Source organism: Pezoporus flaviventris, unplaced genomic scaffold (assembly GCF_033815535.1).
Source record: "Pezoporus flaviventris isolate CSIRO_AGI_PZ_B2104156 unplaced genomic scaffold, CSIRO_AGI_Pfla_v1 ptg000001l, whole genome shotgun sequence".
Lineage (NCBI taxonomy): Eukaryota > Metazoa > Chordata > Aves > Psittaciformes > Psittacidae > Pezoporus > Pezoporus flaviventris.
Window position 1 is genome coordinate 42,249,694 of NW_026892549.1, and position 19,604 is coordinate 42,269,297.

The 19,604-nt window shown below is 37.7% G+C and overlaps 1 protein-coding gene across 4 annotated transcripts in view; it reads right to left on the reverse strand.

Annotated features, from left to right (window-relative positions):
* PDE11A (phosphodiesterase 11A) overlaps nucleotides 1-19,604 on the reverse strand; it is a 142,020-nt gene that overhangs the window by 107,340 nt on the left and 15,076 nt on the right. For all 4 annotated transcript variants that reach the window (XM_061454250.1, XM_061454276.1, XM_061454260.1 and 1 more), the window contains exon 2: nucleotides 11,486-11,644. In XM_061454250.1, coding sequence (XP_061310234.1) covers nucleotides 11,486-11,644 — 159 coding nt within the window. The remainder of the gene's footprint in view (nucleotides 1-11,485; nucleotides 11,645-19,604) is intronic.

Sequence of the window (19,604 nt, forward strand, 5' to 3'; positions counted from 1 at the left end):
CTCATAAGAGTTACCTGAAGCTCACTGCATAATTTCCTTCCTGAAATCTCTGACCACCATTCGTGATTATGAACAACGTAGCTTAATTATGTGACAGCTCCAACAATGTTCCAACTGAAAAAGATCATTATAATATTTATTGCTTTAACCCTATTTGAATGTTTGCCAGCTACGAAAGGATGTGAAATCATTACTGTTAGTTGGTTAAACTACTTTAGCTTTCATAATTCCAGTCAGCTCTACTCTGGAACATGCGATCTTGCTGCAAAGTAATTGTTACTCTTGTTCACTAACTTCCACTGGTGACCTGTTTTTCATGTTTTCAGTAATCAAAAACAACCTTACATGACACTTCCCAACATCCACAATGATTCAGGGAGTTCTGGGATCTTTCATAAGAGTGATAATTTTTGTTAAAATTTACAATTAGCAGAGGAGACTCGCTAAGTTAGGAGGTGAATTTTTGTGTGCATGGGTTCTGGTAACGCAGTGACATCAAGATGCAACGAAGATTTGCTCTTGCTTTCAAAAAACAGTTCTGGGCATACCTGACAGGCAGCTGTAAAACACTAATAAAAATGCAGCTCTCGGTCTTTCAGGCTAGAGTGTACAAAAAAAAACCCCAACAAACAAACAACCCAAACAATACCAGTTCAAACACCTTCTGCTTCTCCAGACATGGAATGTACTGACTATCACAGCAAACTGGAGGCACTGTCCAGGGCTCTGGGGAGCTCACACCCCTCCTGCTAAAGCAGAAGGCTGACTAGAGGAAAGACTGCTGCACCAAGTGGGAACTTCACATCTTTTAGAGTCTGAAGACTCTGAGGGCAAAACAATTAAAATGAAAATTAATAGGGAATGATATTTCATTGTGTTCACTAAAAGCAAAACAAGGCAGAACAACATGAAATTAGCAGAAGTCACGTGGCAGTTCTTCACACAGTGTGCAGGAAGTTGTGAAAGCCAAAAGTTTGTCTTGCTTCAAGAAATGCCTGAATAAATTCGTAAGTAAAAAATCCCTGGGGGGGTATTAAATACCATGCCTGTCCCTGAGCTCAAGTCACAGGAAACTGGTGGAGTACATGAGAGAAATACCATCTCCTGCTTGCCTCATTCCAGGTATTTGTTTTCAGCAGCTGACAGAGAAAGGTCACTGGGTTACACAGACCTTTCATCTGAGGTAGGCAATCTTCTCTTATATTCCTGTGAGAAGACAGTAGTTTAATTCATTTGTAGCCACAGAATCAGCCAGTCACTTTCCCAGTTGTAAAGGAAACACACCTATAGGGCAATAAAGCTACAATCTTACATATGCCAGCTGCTGGGATGCAGACACGAATTTCTCAGGCTGGCACTTGCAAACATAGCATGGAGGAGGACTAAGTTCCTTCTGATGTACCTCAGGAATTTGCCAATTATAGACTAGTTAACACTTTTGCAAACCAATCAAGGACAGAAGGGTATCATAATTTTCATGAGAAAGATTGTATGTAAAGCTGGGACCACGGAACAAACAGCTGAAACTGACGTTTGTGAAATTGTTTTGGTGTTTTCTAACCAGATCCATTCAGATTACAGATGCTGCATGCAAAGAAAGCATTCAGCAAGACTTCAAAAGCTCAGGCTCAACAAGAGGGAAAACAACATCCTTTTTATAAAATAAGAATACCTAAAATGTAAATTCTGATAATACATACGGAATTACCTAAAGCCATTCTTAGAATTATGTTTCAAAGAGACCACTGTAAAGTGGATTTGCCCAAGGGCATACCTTGAGTCAGTACTAGAATAACAATACCGTTTTAATTACAGCTTCTTACGAAGCCTGTAATAACACCTAGAAGGTCAGAGGTTGACTTAATTTTTTGCAAAATGATTTGCTCAGCAGTTTTCAATATCTCATCATATAACCTATAGCTACAGACAGGCTCAGCATCACTGTTCCAGTGGGAAACACTTTTGATGGCATGAACTGCTGTATGAACGTTTCATTCTGCTTCAGGAAAGAAGCAATTTGCAGATGGGAAATGCTGCAGTCTAAAAGTATATGAAGCCTTGAAGTTATTATGAAGAACAGCTAAGGAGAACTGAACAAACTGACAAAAGTTCAGAAAACAGGTCACTAGGGACAAAGTCCTTCCATCCAGCCCCCAGGGCACATCTCCAGCAATTGTCAGAAATGAAGGCTTCTCCTGCTGCTGACCACAAAGATTTCCTCTTACGTGCTTCCGGAACAAGGCCTCAGTGCAAGTTTCACTTGAAGCAAACAAGATTTTTCTAATGAGCCATTTGATCAAAACAATTTAGTTGGTTTAAGGTGTTTTGCCAAGAAAAGGAAGAGCTGAACGTAAAAGCCTTATTCCTTAGGTAATGTAACACAAATACACATCATAGCCCTCCAACTATTTTGTGGTGGGCTTGCTTTCTGTCAACAGGTGAACAAAACTAAATCATAAGACTCTGAGCCCTTCTGTTGCTGCTGTTTTGGCATTCAAATCATTTAAGTGAAAATTCTATTAATAGAGTATTACTAGAAAAGATAAAACCAACATTAACTTGTGGCCCCGGGTTCCTCCGGGGGACTACACCTGTCTGAGCTTTTTATTTATTCTTTTTAACCATGCCAAGTGCAAGGTCCTACACCTGGGTCAGAGCAATCCCAGGCACAGCTGCAGGTTGGGCAGAGAAGAGATTCAGAGCAGCCCTGAGGAGAAGGACTTGGGGGTGTTGGTTGATGAGAAAACAAACATGAGCCGGCAGTGTGCTCTCGCAGTCCAGAAAGCCAACCATATCCTGGGCTGCATCAAAAGGAGCGTGACCAGCAGGTCGAAGGAGGTGATCCTGCCCCGCTACTCTGCTCTTGTGAGACCTCACCTGGAGTATTGTGTGCAGTTCTGGCGCCTTCAATATAAAAAGGACATGGAACTGTTGGAACAAGTCCAGAGAAGGGCCACGAGGATGATCAGAGGACTGGAGCACCTCCCCTATGAAGACAGGCTGAGGAAGTTGGAGCTGTTCAGCCTGGAGAAGAGAAGGCTGCGTGGAGACCTCATAGCAGCCTTACAGTATCTGAAGGGGGGTTATAAGGGTGCTGGGAAGGGACTCTTTGTCAGGGACTGTAGTGATAGGACAAGGGGTAATGGATTAAAACTTAAACAGGGGAAGTTTAGGTTGGATATAAGGAAGAAGTTCTTTACTGTAAGGGTGGTGAGGTGGAATGGGTTGCCCAGGGAAGTTGTGAATGCTCCATCCCTGGTAGTGTTCAAGGCCAGATTGGACAGAGCCTGGTTTAGTGGGAGGTGTCCCTGCCCATGGCAGGGGGGTTGGAACTAGATGATCTTAAGGTCCTTTCCACCCTAACTATTCTGTGATTCTATGATTAACATCACAGTTTCTACTGACTGAAAATTACAATCTGGACTGCAGAATTGTTGGCTTCTGAGCTTTCTGTTGAAAACTTTATTTTGCTCCCATTGATGAACACAGTATGGCTGCACAAGGCATCCATAATCACAGCATTTTGTTGCATTACCAGTGAAGTCTGTTTACCAGCAAAGATCTGGACTCCTTTTTCCAGGCCTGCTGCAACCCCCTGTGAACAGTAACGAAACGGGAAAACAGAACAAGCTCCAGGAATATTTCTATGCTTCAGAATTTGCAGAAGGACCCAGAGGTCTTTTACTAAGACTCAAACCCAGCATACCACTGAATGCTTAATAATTAATGTCTCTAATGGATCACTTATGCTTGTAATGCATCTGGGGTTTTGTCAACCAGGGATGTAATTAATAAAAATCAATCATTACAAGTATAATTCTTGATAACAGGACTGAACTAAGCATGAAGAAAAGCAGCAGTGTGTGTTCTAAAATGCTCATTAAATACAAGTACCGAATGCCCTCATATCGAAAGAAAGTGGCTCCAAGTTCCCAGGAAATCAGTCACGCTGCTTCCACAAATTGCCAAACAGAGCAGTAAAAAAACCTTAATAACCCAGGCTGTAAAGCACTACTTATTACCATTAGCCTGTTGAAGGCTCAGGTCTCTGTGTGTCTGTACTTTAGCCAATGGAAACATTTTAAGTCCTTAATCAGTTGTGGAGGCTGCCTTACAATAACCAATACAATGCCATCTTGGTGATTCTCTAATCCACTTGAAATAGTTGATTCAAGAGACACAAGGGGAGATTTAGCTTGGATATTAGGAAAAAAAGTCTTCACTATGAGGTTGGCGAGATACTGAAACAGATTGCTCAGAGAAGTTGTGAAGTGTTTAAGGCCAGGTTGGGCAGGGCTTTGAGCAACCTGGTCTAGTGGAAGGTGTCCTTGCCCATGGCAAGGGGACTGGAACTGGATGATATTTAAGGTCCCTTCTAACCCAAACCATTCTATGATAGCTTAAACCAGCAGCTCCCATACTGTGATTATATTCAACACGGTTCTTGTAGAGCTGAACAGAGATGAGGCCCAACAGAGAAGTATGCAGGGCTCTTTGTGGAAACAAGATTGTTTTGACCACAAGCATCCAACAAATACTATGAAAGTTTCATTCTGTCTCATGGCTCTTTGTATGGCTTTTTCCAGGACTGACTACCATTCCTAAATCTGATCACCTTTTTCAAGCTCAGAGGCAACTTCAGACTGACAAAATATCTCAAAAAAATAAAAAAATAAATTTAACTTGAGGGAAACTGACTTTTGTTGGGCCAGTGTCTGTGTGGTACAACCACCTCTCAAGTTTTCTGACTTTTCAATGTATGCTCACAAAGGCAATTTAGCCGTCACCTTTTTTATGTCTAGGGACTCAGCGTATCTCAGATGTATTTGATCAACAGCACAGTCTACCACAGAAACTGTGTTCAGTCTTTGGGAGCCTGTTTGCATTCAGTGGAAGGATACAGGAGCCAAAACTGATCCTTAACTGATTCCGTCAGTGCTCTGACAGAGATGAATTCAAGTTTCAGGGGTCTGCACTTAATGAAATGCTCCTATGATAGATATGGACAGAGGTTTGATGTTTAAAAGCCCATGAATTCCACAGATTTTTCCATTTAGTTTATTGAGCTTTGAGTGAAACACTACAAACATTAGCCAAATGACAGTCTAGCTCTTATTTGTTCAAGTCTCTCTGAATTAAGATACAAGCACAGGAAATATGGGAAAAGGTTGAGATTCCTGCTGGCAATTCCAGGAAGAACCCAGATACCTTCATCAGTCTCACCATGACACAACACCAGAATGAAACCCCAGTCCTTCCCCCCCCCCCCCCCCCCCAAAAAAAAAACCAACAAAAAACAAACCCACAAGAAAAAAACAAGAATATCTTCACTGAACTCTTCTATTGAGAAACCCTTCCTGATGCCACATCTGATAATGTGTTTAATTGCTTTTTGATAGCACCCGGAGGCCTCAAACCAATATCAAGGATTTAGTGTAATACATACAACACACATAATACAATAATACATAATACACATAATACATAAAACACACAACAAAGTAGCCCCTGAACCTAGGAAAATGCACATTTAATTAAAAAAAGTGCACTAAAATATCACTGCAAGACACATTAGACATGTTTCCATACCCCAGACATAAAGATGTCCAATTCAAATGTTAACTGCCAGAAGTACTGATAAAGGTATGTTTTTTGTTTCAAGCACATTTATAGTGTTCTGTAATTAAAAAGAAATCTAGACTTTCAGCTTAACCTGAAAGCATGACTGAACGCCTATGGCAGTGGGGATAGAACTAGATGATCTTAAAGTCCTGTCTAACCCAAACCATTCCATGATTCTATGCATACAAGATGAAGTCCATTCAAATATTTGTCACTGCAGTCATTTGGGGCTGCTGGTTGCAAACCGGTGGTATGAAGCTGCCTTGATAAAGCAAATATTCTAGTGACAAATTGTTCTAAACTCCCCCAGCAAGAGAGCTCAGTTAATGTGATTTATTTTAATTTGTGTAGCAAGTACTTTTTGAGAACTGTGCCTAATAGACCATTAGAGTTTTCCCAGACAGTTGCAGCGCCTCAGTACCTTCATCCTTCAAATGTCTTTGCTATTTTCTGCCTTCTTTCAGTGAACTTGTCTCTTGTATTAGGGACATAAATGACATATGGACCACATGATACCTTTGAGGATTATGCCAACATTAAATAATGGCTTATAGAGTCTCACTGCCATGCAGATTTTCAGAGAACCAAGGTGGATGTTAGCAGGAAGCAATTACATACTGCTATATATGAAACATATTCTTTACCTAATCTTTTTTTTATGTTCCTTTCTAGTGTACTCAAAATAATTTTCAGGAGACTTCTTTTGTAAATTCCAGACATTCACAGAGCTGAGGGTCATCATTTCCACAACAGTTGGAGATGACTGCTTATTCTGGATTGCTCCCTTCCCTAGTAGTTTTATTTACAGTTGAATACTTCCATAAGATAAAGAAACCATCCTAACTGACTTTGAAATTGCTACCTGCCAGTGTAATTCTAAGGTCATCATGCAAAAATACACAAAAAACAAATTGGTAGGTATGACAAAATCCTTGCAAGTCATTCATCACTATGGTAGATCCTGTATAGAATATGTTTAAGCCTTAACAAGTGTGGACCAGGAAAAACACACTAAATTGGCAATTAAGAATCACAGAGCTGCTATTAGGAATATAAGAAATAGAAATGTTGAAGCATAAGAGAACTGTATCTTCAAGTCCCCACAAACCAAACATACACCAGCTGAATCCTGGAATCTGGATAGATAGAGATATATATATATATATATATTTCTTAATAAAACTGTCCACAGAGCACAGACAAACAAATCCAGTTCTTCCTTCCCCCTCCCAGGAGATATCTCACTACATCCAACCTACTGCTTTTCAGTAAGTTATGAAGAATTTAATTCAAGCTGCCTGCACTGGCTAGTTTCCCTGCAGTCAATTCACTTCTTTTGGGCTAGCAGGACATCAGAGCTAAAAAAACATTACGTCACTCTAAGCGATGGTGGATCTGCTTCTGCTGTTTGTTAAGCCTCTCTGATGGAGGATCAGATTTGTTTTGGTACTGCATCTCAGAAGACTCTAAAGGGCATACATAATCTAAACTACAGACTGTCAAATTCATGTTGGGCTGAGTTTCTCACCAGTCATGGAACAAGCATGACTCACCAGCAAACAACATAAAGACTTAAATGATTCTTCAGGACAGTACTGGGAATGCATGCAGGCTGCACAGTTCTTTTTAAGGGTTTTGAGTTTTAATCTTTCTACGTCTGTGCAGATGAACTGGTGTTCTTATTTGAAAAATACATGTAGAAGTATATCACAAGCCTAGATTTTCCAAAAGGTCACCAATTACGAACATAATAGAATATCAATGGCTAGTATACAAAAGTAAGAAGGTATTCTACTATTGTTTGTGTCAAACTGTTAATGTCTGGAATCAGTCTGTTCAACTGAGCCACTGATGTTGTGGAGAGAAACACATTTTGAGACAGAACATTTTCTTTCATGCTGGTGGCATGCAGTTCTGCATTTAAATAATGAATTGGCTGAAACTTGCCTTACACCAAAAGGAGAAAAGAAATTTGGCATCGGGAAACAATCACTACATGTGGAAAATTCACTTAGACTAATTATTCATGCTGTGCAATTATCACCATGGTCAGAGATGTAAAAGAAAAACCTGAAAATTCGCAGTGAATAATCAAAACTAGAAAAACATTGAAATCTACTGCTCTGTTTTACATATTGCAAAATACAAACTTGGTTACAGCTTGGGAGCAATAAAGACTCCTCAAACCTTAAATATTTTATTTGCTTTTAACTTCCTGAATACAACTAAGAGTACATTAAAATGATACTAGCATCTACTTAATTCTAATTGAAAATGTAATTCTTGGTTTCCTATTGACTCAAGACAGTAGTGCCCCCAAGTGACATTTCATTATAGAATATAGTCTTGTAGCTTTGCAAAAAAAAACCCAGCCCAACAGACCATTTTAACTGCTTCGCACAATACTAAGAGAGAACAGACACTTGTAAACACCAGTCAGACTTAAATGACACTGACATTTCTTTAAGAGGGCTTGTGAGGGAGAAAAAGGAGGAGTAATTCACATTTTTATTTTCTAACCACTCTGAAGCTGCTAATTGTTGGAAATTGTAACATCAACATAAAGCTGAATTTGCATCTTCTGCCAGCTATTCATCAGGCTTTTCTGCACAAACTACCATAATATCCTAGCAGACATTTTCTTAATTTGATCAGGATTTCCCGGGTTTTGCTTGCCCCCTTCCCTCACAACCACATTTGCTGATATTACTATTAAAAAAAAAAAACAAACAAAACTGAAACCAAACTTGTTCGCTAATCCTGCAAGGTGCTCTCCTGGAAGTGTGAGCTCTCTTGCTTCCCAGAGGTATATCATGCTTTGTAGGCTATCAGTGAGTGAAGAAACTTAAAAGCACAGTTTTGGAAATAATAGGACATGATATACCAGGCCTCATTAAAGCTAAAATCTATTACAGGTCATGATAATGGTTATGTTCTCATTAATTTTTCCATAAAGTCTACATGTCAGAACCCATTTAATATATTATAGAAGAGTCCTAACATACAGGCTTGTACCTAAAACAACAATGTAATGACTAGTAAAAATGATATAAAAACGGCAATTAAAGTACAGGCAACTTAGTGATTTGAGATATTTACCAGCCACCGAATGGAAGCAAATTGACATAGCCTCAGCACTGACAAATATTTACATTAATATGATTACATTAATAATATCAAATATTTACATTATGTTTACGACAAATGTACATGTAATACGCACATGTATAGAGTTGTTTTGCTAGTTGATAATCAAATGTATCTGTGATAAAGGCTCCATTTTAAATAAAGTTCCCTTTATGCAGACACAGAGAGTACTAGTAAAAAGCGCAGAAAAAAAGCCTGTTCAGAGAAGGTCTAATTTTGTTTGGTTTGAATTCAAATACCCATTGAAGCATTCACTCCAGATTTGTACAGTATGCTAGTAAATCAATATTCAGCATCCAAGATTTTCAGGAATCAGACTTCATTCAGAAGCAAACCAATAGTTACAGGAGTTTTGATAACTTACCCAGAAACAATGTAAGAATTACTGGGTTACGTCAGATGTCTGAAAAAGTAGCATCTGAAAATTAAGGGTTATTTTAAAAATTATTTAAAGTAAATCACTCTGCAGAATGAGCTACACAGGCCTCTTACAGAAATAGAAATCAAAAGCTAATTATTTTTGTGGAAAAAAATTAAGCTTTTCACAGAAAAGTTGTCTTTAATGTGGTGCTAGAATAAGTAATCCTGCCAATCCTGCAAGGACTTCCTCCCTTGTTACTCAACACATGTAGAAGAAAAACATCTAATCAAAAGATGACGCCAAATATACATACACACAACGAGTATTGTTCTTGCAATTAATTTTTCAGTTTTATAAAATTAATAGAATTGGTCTGAAAAGTAACCACAGTTAGGTGGCATTTATAAAATTTTTTAAAAGTTCACTCTACAGTATTATGTATCACTGGGGAGCTGAGTCATCTGCATTTTTGGTCTGTTAAACTATAAGCCTGCTTTACTGTCAGCCTGCTTTATCCTCCAATTTTTATATTTGTTGAATGAATTTTAAAATATATTACAATCCAAACATGCCTATTCTTTTAACTTGCATCCAAAATGGCTAGGTCGTAATGAGAACCTGAAGTTTGAAACTGAACAAGAGGTTAACATCAGACAGAGTATAATATAGGAAAAGCACCAATATCAGAGAGTGACATGCAGCAAGCAAGGTGGCCCTTCATGTATAAGTAGGTGTTGCTAAGAATAACTGCTGCAAGAACTCCACTTGATAGGAAAGCTGTGATATGCTAAATAATCTAATCAAAATATAAAGAAATATTTATTCATAACTGTTTCTATTGGTAGACATACGATAATTAATACAAGGTCTAAAAATAATTGGTATACCTTTTTTACTGTCAACTTTTATGCAGCCACTTGTTAACACAGTTCACTTGTCAAAGATGCTCCTACCTGGACTGCAGAAGATTCCTTTACATACTGAAATTTAAAAAAAGCAATCAATTTTGAATCACTCCCACCGCACAGCAAACCAGGGTATAATTCAATTACCAGACATTATTCATATAAAGGTTCATATTCTTATTTTCACCAATTTTTTTCAAACTATGAAGTAGTTATATACAATGTTCTAAATGTATTGCTGTAAGTATATAACAAAAAAAATAATGTAACAGCAACTTCAAGAGGTACTCAAAAATACAACTACTATGGTTTCTATGGAAGAGGAGTTTGATCTATGCAATATTTCATATCATTTATAAACCACTGGTAGTTTAGCTTTATAATGCATTTTGTTCACTTCAAGCTATCTTTCTAAAAATTATCTCCATCTATTTAGATGAACCAATGTGACGAGATTTCCACCTTCCAGCAAGTATTACTTAATTTCTGGTTTTGTCATAGCACAGAAATGTCAACACACATGTAATACATCACCAGTGGCTCAGCAAAAAAATATTGACTGCCTTTGAATCAACACAAAGAGTTTTTGGGGGCTTCTAACTACACTTCCACAAAAAAAAAAAAAAAAAGATATGCAATATTATTTTAATACACAGAAGTGCATTTCCCTATTATATGCCTGAAGAAGACTCCCTTTCTCTCTACTGTGCAGACTGCACTGCTGTTCAGTTCCTCCCCATCCTACTGTTCTCTGCCATTCCCTTCCCCAGTCACCTTTTGGCTTTGTGCACATTTCCCCTCCACATTCAGGTGAAAACATCTGCCTTCAATAGCACCATTTCCTGTCTTTCCATTTCCACTTAATTCAAGTTCCTTCCTTCTGGCTCCCTCTACCCTCCTGCTTCTTGAGCTCACTTTACTCTCCAAATTCCACTTCATATACACATCTACTGTTCCCTTTCTGCCCTTTGTCCTTTGATGGGCATTTGCAAGTCTGCTATGTATTAGAATAGCATGAAGTTGCATATGGATCATTTCCTCTAAAATAAAATTTCTGTTGTATATACTATAGGCATTTTTCCCGATGGAGAGGACTAAAAAAATATGGTGATTTTTAAACTCGGCAAGCTCAGGAGTATCTCTGTGACAGTTTTCTTCTATGAACTTATTTTTACAGGTAAGTTTGCAAAAAATTAAAAGTCTTCCTATTAAGATCTACTGCATGGAAAACAAAAAAAAAAGCCCCCCAAAAAACTACATAAGATTGGGAGACCATTAAATTGAAGTATAAGCCACAAGATCAACAATAGAAATGTACATTTTATGTTAAGGACTTCTAAAAAAGCCATCATTAACACAAATGCTGCGCCATTTACTTATTTGGTTTAAGTAAGAAGAGTCTACTGAGTTACAAAAGAAACTTAAAGAAAAATACAAAAGATAACCTTACTTTTTCATCATCATCAGAAAAAGGGGCACCTCCAGGAGTCTTATTAATTGCTTGGGCAACACCAATAATCTCTCCATCACTGTTTCTTATGGGCATGCACAAAAGTGACTTTGTCTTGTATCCAGTCAGTTTGTCAATCTCGTCATTAAAGCGTCGATCCTTCAAGAGAAAATAAGGAAGCATTAACATGCATTTGTACATCTACATTTTCTTCAGGCAGCAAAGTAATTTATTTTTTCAACATTTTATACAGTATTTTCAGTAATGTTATGTGGTTGCTTTGCTATTACCCCATTCTTCTTTAGCTGTTTTTCCTAAGATACTTAAAAAAAATAGTTTTCTCAAAGGATCAGTACCAGGTTTACCATCACATAATTGTATTCAGTAAAGTGCCACATTTATGTTCTCAATTAGAAGAATGTCCTGCCTAAAGCATCACTACCAAAGCAGCTAATAGGAGAACATGTTAAAAATTAAGACAAATTAAACATGAGGAAAATAAATACAAAAAGATAAAAAAAATGTGATAAAAACTGCACAACACACTTTGGGATCTCACAAACCACAAGCTCCTTACACCCATGGCTCAACACAACAACTGTGCTGCACAACATCCTTGTCTCCAAATTGGAGGCATAGATTTGACAGAGGGACCATGCTGTGGATAAGGAATCGGCTGGATGGTCACACACAAAGAGTTGCGATCAACAACTCAATGTCCAAGTGGAGATCAGTGACGAGTGGTATTCTCAGGGTTGGCATTGAGACTGGCACTGCTTAACATCATTGTCAGCAACATGGACAATGGGGCTGAGAGTACCCTCAGCAGGTTTGCTGATGACACCAAGCCATATGGTACGGTTGACACACTGGAGGGAAGGGATTCCATCCAGAGGGTCCTTGACAGGCTTGTGAGTTGGGCCAATGCCAACCTCATGAAGTTTAACAAGGCCAAGTGTAAGGACCTACACCTGGGCCAGGGCAAACCAAAGCACAGATGAAGGCTGGGAAAAGAATGGATTGAGAGCAGCCCCAAGAAGACTTACTTAGGGGTCTAGTGTATGTTGATGAGAAGCAAAACATGACCCAGCACTGTGCGCTCACAGCCCAGAAAGCCAACTGTATCCTGGGCTACATCAAAAGAAGTGTGACCAGCAGGTCAAGGGAGAGGATTCTCCCCCTCTACTCCATTCTTGTGAGATCCCACCTGGAGTACTAGCATCCAGCTCTGGGATCCCCCAATATAAGAAAGACATGGACCTATTGGAGCAAGTCTATAGGAGGACCAGGGGTATGACCAAAGGGCTAGAAGAACTCTCCTAGGAAGAAAGCCTCAGAGAACTGGTGTTTTTCAGCCTGGAGAAGGCTCCAGAAGACCTTCTAACAGCCTTTCAGTACCTAAAGGGGGCCCAATAAATCCAGAGAGGGGCTTTTTTTTAAGGTATGTGGTGACAACAAAAAGGGGGACAGATTTAGATTAGATATTAGGAAGAAATTCTTCACTATTATGTTGGTGAGGCACTCAAACAGGTTGCCCAGAGAAGTTGTAGATGCCTCAGGATGCTCTGGAAGTGTTCAAGGCGAGGTTGGATGGGGCTTTGAGCAACCTGGTCTAATAGAAGGTGTCACTGACTATGGCAGGGGGTTGAAACTAGATTTAAGGTCCCTGCCAACCCTTATGATCCTACTGCTGCCAATAAACATTCCTACTAGCAAATCTGTGGGTAACAACACAGCCTTTGCAAGCACTGGTGAGAGCCTCAAACTCCTGTGCACACACCATAGTTCCTACAAGGCACATACTAACAAAAGAGCTGTTCACAGTTCATGAAACATATCTTTTTGTAGTGTGTGGAGCATGCAGATGCTGGGATTTGTATGAAAGAATAATAAGCTGCAAGAAGTGCTGTGCTGAAAATGTATAGGCAAATATCTGGGTAGTCTGAAATTCCTAATCTAGAGTAATTTTTCATTAATTTGTACTGCTCTAAGGGGCAAATTTAATACTAACTCTCAGTGCTATTAGAACAGAACAACTGAATGCCCACAATAAATGTTTTCCCTTAAGCTTTACATGACAAGTAGCAATCATTTATTCAAGAATTTTGCAAGTATAATTTTTTGTAGCTTTGTTAATTTTCAAATTTTGCTGACCAACAATTGTGTCTAACATCAAGTGTTTCTATTGTTACATATAATTTCTTTTAGGCGCAATTATTTCATATGCTGTTGTATCCACTTTTATTTAGATTTTTTTTGAACAATGTTAATGCGTCATTAACTATGAAGATTTTTATCTATTTTAATTAATGCTTATATAAAATCTCCAGATGACAATTAAATAAGCCTGCAGTGTAATCCTATTAATCATAAAGCATGCATTTCCTCAAAAAAAAAACCAACAAACAACCCAGAACACATACTGTGAGCATAAGACCCCTCTTAAAGCAGAATGACAGAAATCAATCTTACAGCCAAATAGTAAAAATGTTTATAAACACACATTGAAGAGTAGTACTTCAAAGAGCATCTTGGTATGAATAACACCAGCAAGTATTTTGTAAATTTTTTTATAAGGCAAAGAATGTGCTTAAGGCTGCATATAATCCTTATTGAGGGAAGTACATGAGAAATAAATGCTTTCATCACATTCACAGATTACTTCCCTTTTCAGCACAAAACACCCCAAATCTTTTATTAAATCTAGATTTTCTTCAGCTTTCTTGTCAGCCCTCTTCTGTGGTTCACAGCGCTGCACATAGAGTATATTTCTGTCCCAAGTTACCCAGGTACTAAAGTCTTAGTGCTAATCCCAAAAACATAAAGACACTGACTTAAAGCGCATTTAGACAGTTCTTACTTCAGACATGAAACATGGTTTAGGGGCAACTGACTAGCACATTTTGCACTAAAACACTAGAAATACTGTCTCCTGCTTTAATGAAAACCCAGGTGCCTTAATAATTGCAGGAACATCAGAATGCAATACATTGTAAAAGATTATAAACTACCGCCTTCAAAACCATAATTAGTAGTGCAAAAATTGTGTAGAGTGACAATATTATATCTTGAAATCAAATTGAATTTGATCACAGTTTAAAAAGGAGGCTGCAAAGTTCAGCAGTAGTAGTGCTAACAGCATCTTTGTTCATCTTGGAAAACAGTCTTCAACAGCTATCAGCCAGGAAGGGAATTACTGCTATTTACTGGCAGCAGCTCTGTTCCTCTGGGGTGAAGTTAGCATTTATGCTGCAGACAATAGTTACAGCCAGTTCTGACTCCCTTAATATGAGCAAGCTGAGCTGTTCTACAAAAACAAGTACAAGTTTTGTTTTCAAAAGTTTAGACAATATTGACTGTGAAATAATGTCCGTATTTGTCTCAGGTGATGAAAACAATCCATACAGTCTTTAAAAGAAAATTCGATTGTGATGAGAAAGATATAATTCATTAAATCTTTACTGACGCTCAATACTGACAGACTTTTTCCTGGCAATTTTACTTCCCTGTTGTAAATTGCAGATTCTATAGAAATAGACTGTTCTAGTCTCCTCAAGAGAGATGATTTATAAATGCTCCACACTCAGAGATTGACATATACATTTGGCTATTTTACTACTTGTTGCAATTTTTCACACTTTTCAACCACAAGGAATTAACACCAACTGTAGCATTAATACACAGTTAACAGTGCTCTTCTGCCACAGCATACCAAACTCTTGGTCTTTTTGTATTATACTTTTTTCTTTTGTTCTATTTTAATTATGTAAGTTTATTAGGAGTGGTTCTTCTTCCTTACACCTATTTCTGCCTCTGGAGTATAGTAAACAATCCTTGCTTCCATAAAGACTAGATTACTAATATGCAGTCTTTGATAAGGCTCTGATGAGATTTCCTTGAATTATGTGTGCCTAACAACTTCCTTAGGAGAACTAGAACCCTCATGATGAATATTTTTTAATAATGGCATCAAGAACCCAGATCTGCCTGATCTTGTGATCTTCCCACATGCTTCTAAACACTTTTATATCAACTTCAATTGAAGCTGATCTGTTCTTCACTGTAAAGAATCCTGCCTAGAAATAATGGTTCTTCTGTAACATAATATGAAATGCAATTCAATTATCACACAATAGGCTTTGCCAATGAATAAATTAAACATCATTTCTTCAATCGCTTCTTGGTAATGTCTGAATTACTATTTGGAATTAGCTATTGTTGCCGAAATATTGGTAATACTCTTTGTGTTACTGGAGAGACAGTCTCTGCTCTACCAATTTTGTTCAAAGCGAAACAGTACATGGGAAAACACTAAAATGAAAACATGGCTTGACTAGTAATATTGGTTTTGATTTACATCTTGTGAGCCTTATAAAAAAAGTAAGTCTTCAAGGGGGAGTTTAATTGAAAAAGGACAGCTGTTGGGACAGATGAAATGAGTTGCAATTCATTTCTCTGAATACACAATTAAAAGAGATACATTGTTACAAGACAAAACAGAGGTCTGGGATAAAAATTAGGAAGATGTATTCATGTTGATCTGAAAGCTTCTTTTGTTTGGGTAACAAGGTTCACTGCAGTAGGTATTTTAATCCAATTGAAATTTACCTGCAATGAATGGTGGCACCCAAGACAGGGGACTTGTGAACCTGTCTGAACTGGATACATACAGTACAGCTGCCAGCGTTAGGAACAGCCACAGAAGGGATAAGCAATCTGGAAAGTGGTTTTTAGTTGCTACTACATTGCTTTTCTGACTTTCAAGTGGATTTTGGAAGTTTCCCCATTTGTGTCTCTTGCTGGGACCCGTGCACTAGGAGAAAGGAAGCCCAGGGATCCCAGAGCAGACAACCTCAGTCCCAGAAGCATGCCATTCAACAGAGATGCAATGACATGTTTTGGTGTTCCTGCCATCTGATATCATATTATCCACATACGCTACAGAACTGGACTACCTTTTGGAGAAGTGTATTACCTCTCTAAAGCAGAGTCTAAAGATATGGCAAGCACAGTATAAGGACATCACTGCATTTAATTAGGAAAGGAAGACTTTTTGAGGAAAACCTCAACAGCAACTTGGTAAAAACTGAAAATCATAAAGATGTGAAGTGAAACTCTACCCCTAAACTTTTGTAGAAAAGCAGGCAGGAATTTTATTTTGGTGACATTTAGGAAAGGGATAAGGAAAGCTATGTAAGTGAACAAAATAAAACACAGTTTCTGGCAACATTAATGTATATACTCCAAGGTTCAACAATATGAGAAAACTCAACAACTGGATGACCTGCATTATGTCCCAAACCACTTTGATGCTCACAGCCTCCTTCTTCCATCACGTATTGTCATAATAGAATGTATATGGCAGGATCCCACAGAGAGGTTTTACTGGGTTTAACAGCATCAATAAAAACCTCAATGCCCAAGTATGAACTGTGATGGCCGAGAAGCTTGCTCAAAATTAACATCTACCTCTCCTTACAGCATAGTAACCTTGAGCAAGAAGGCCTGTTCAGCAGCTGATAACAAAGCTGCAAAGTCAGACAGAAGCCCTCTGTCAGACTGCAAACATTTTGAGATACAAACTGCTAAAACAGTCTGCAGCACAAGAGGGTCCTCACCTGCACCAGGCTCCCACACAGTAAGGAGGTATACTGATAGAATGCAGCACTTACTTTTAAGTTTCTTTTTCAACCAAGACTTACATTCAGAAGTTATGGACAGACCAGATAAAATATACACTAGAGAGAGAGACTTCAGCATATTTTTGATTGTACTGGCAGTATTTTCACACAAAACCACTCAAGAATTACAAGTAAAGTCTTCCACTGACTTTAAAATATTATTAAACTATTTTAATACTTTATATTAGTATAAATATAAAATATTAATGTAAAAATATTACAATAGTGTTAAAATGAAACAGTTGCTTTTAGTACTTTGGTTCTATATAGAGATACTCAAAATGTGAAGACTGAGGAACTTTTAACTGGAATTTCAGAACTGCCAAACAGGAACAGTTATTCTGTAGGATAAACCTTATCCTTGTCTGAAGTTACTTATTGATTGTAAATTCTTCTTTGGGGAAGTATTACCCAGTAAAGTGTGACATTCAATCAAGTAAAGACACAGAAGTGAGCAGGTTTGATTTGTCAATGCAAGTACTGGTATTTCAGCTGCTTGCGCAGTGACACTGAAGTCCTGGTTTTTTTGGACGTATTTTAAAACTGTCAATAGATGAGATGAGACAAACATCTTCATGCTTCCATTCTATACAATACCAAATTACGCACAGAGGATTTTTCCTAGGGTTCTGGAATCACGTGTTATCAGAATCTCAATTTCCATTTGAAACACATTAAATTTCTAGTTCCTGTAACTGTTTGGATAACATTGAAAGTGTGATCTGAAAGTTATCATGAACATAAGGATCAGAAATGCTAGAACCTGGCTGTGAGCAGCATGAATTCTTATCAGTAAGCTGGTATATTCAAATACACTTTTCTAGATCCCTTACCTTCAGCATATTGGATGAAGACTAAAAACACTAATGACGTTTACAAGCCCTGATCCCGTAAGATGCTCATTTATCTTGATGTACCTGAGGCTTCAGGCAATTTGAACGCAGACCTAACCAAATAATGCTTATCTCCTGTATGTCAAGTCCTCCAGATTGACCTCTGTATTCATAAAATTAGTCTGTAAATCTGACTATGAATTCAGCAAGGACTGAAAAGAGTCAAATCATCTGTATCATTGACAGAAGTAGCAAGCAAAAGAAAAATCCTTTAGGGCCTCGTCCTTTTTTCTTTGATATCAGTAGCATGGACCATGGACGAAGTCACCAAATAATAACTGATCATGAATAAACGTAAACAGCTACACTTAGAGGAAGCCTACAAAAATGAATGCATCCTGACCAGGAAGAAATGTTAAAGCCTTATCTACAGATTTTCAGTAAAAAAAAAAAAAAAAGAAAAAGAAAAATAAGAAATAAAAAGATTTCTTCTCAAAAAATTCTAAGGACATGCAGTATTCCACAAGAGGCCATAGAGTGTCTCTAACTCCCATGAAACACTCAAAACAAGTATTTTGTTCTTACTTACATCTACATATCTTTTCTCAAGACATTTGAAGTAACAGAATTGGTTGACAGAAATTAGTTTTAACTTCTGAGCAAAGTTTTACCAACTGAATTTCAATGTTGATTTTCAGTTTAAGTAGGTGGTTCAAACATTGTTAGCAAGGGTAGTTTCTGTTGGTTTGTGTTTTTCTTTCAACATAGTATAACTCTTTGAACTTGGAAAGAAAACATGTCCTTCTATATACTTATCGAAGCTAGTACAATTAATGTATTATTAGCATGATTTAGAACAGAAAAAGTAGGATCCTAAACCAAGATAGCTAAGAGTCAAATAATGTAGTGGAGGATGAAGCCTGCCTGAATACATTTCCACAAATTAAGTCTTCATGACATTGTTTTCCTTCTCCAGTGTCTAAGGAGAAAGCAGTCAATCTAGTGAAATGGTATAAGTGACTCAGCCAAAGCTGACAGCTACAAGGAAAAGCCATTTCTGATTTTTTTAATGATTTAAAACTACTGCTTTTTAATCACACTGAACAGAAGAACACAAAAGGTGCTCAATTAACAAGCCTGGCCTATTATATTTTATAGTTCATTGCACGTAATTGTTTCTTCCTTAGGAAGGGCTCACAAAAAAAAACAAAACAAGAAACTTGCAGCAAAATTTCATTGAATATACTGTATTTATTGAGTTACCCAAGTCGTATCAAAAATAGGCAACAGAAGTAGTATGTTTGAAAGCATTGTTAACCTAAGTATTTCTGTACTACCAAACTGTATGAGATAGACTGATTTAATGTGCCTCCAAGTGACTTTATAGGAAGCCGTCATGCAGGAGCCTTTACATTTACTGAAGATGCTGAAACTGGAAGAGACCTATTCAACTTCTTAATTATGCTTCCTTTGAGTATAGAATACGTAAGCTTTTATAGCAAACAAAAAGAGCAATCAAAAGACAGCAAGTTATCTAGACTCAAAGCACAACACTAACAAAGCTAAATACAAAAGAAAAATTGTCACCCAGTCTGTTCTAGATAC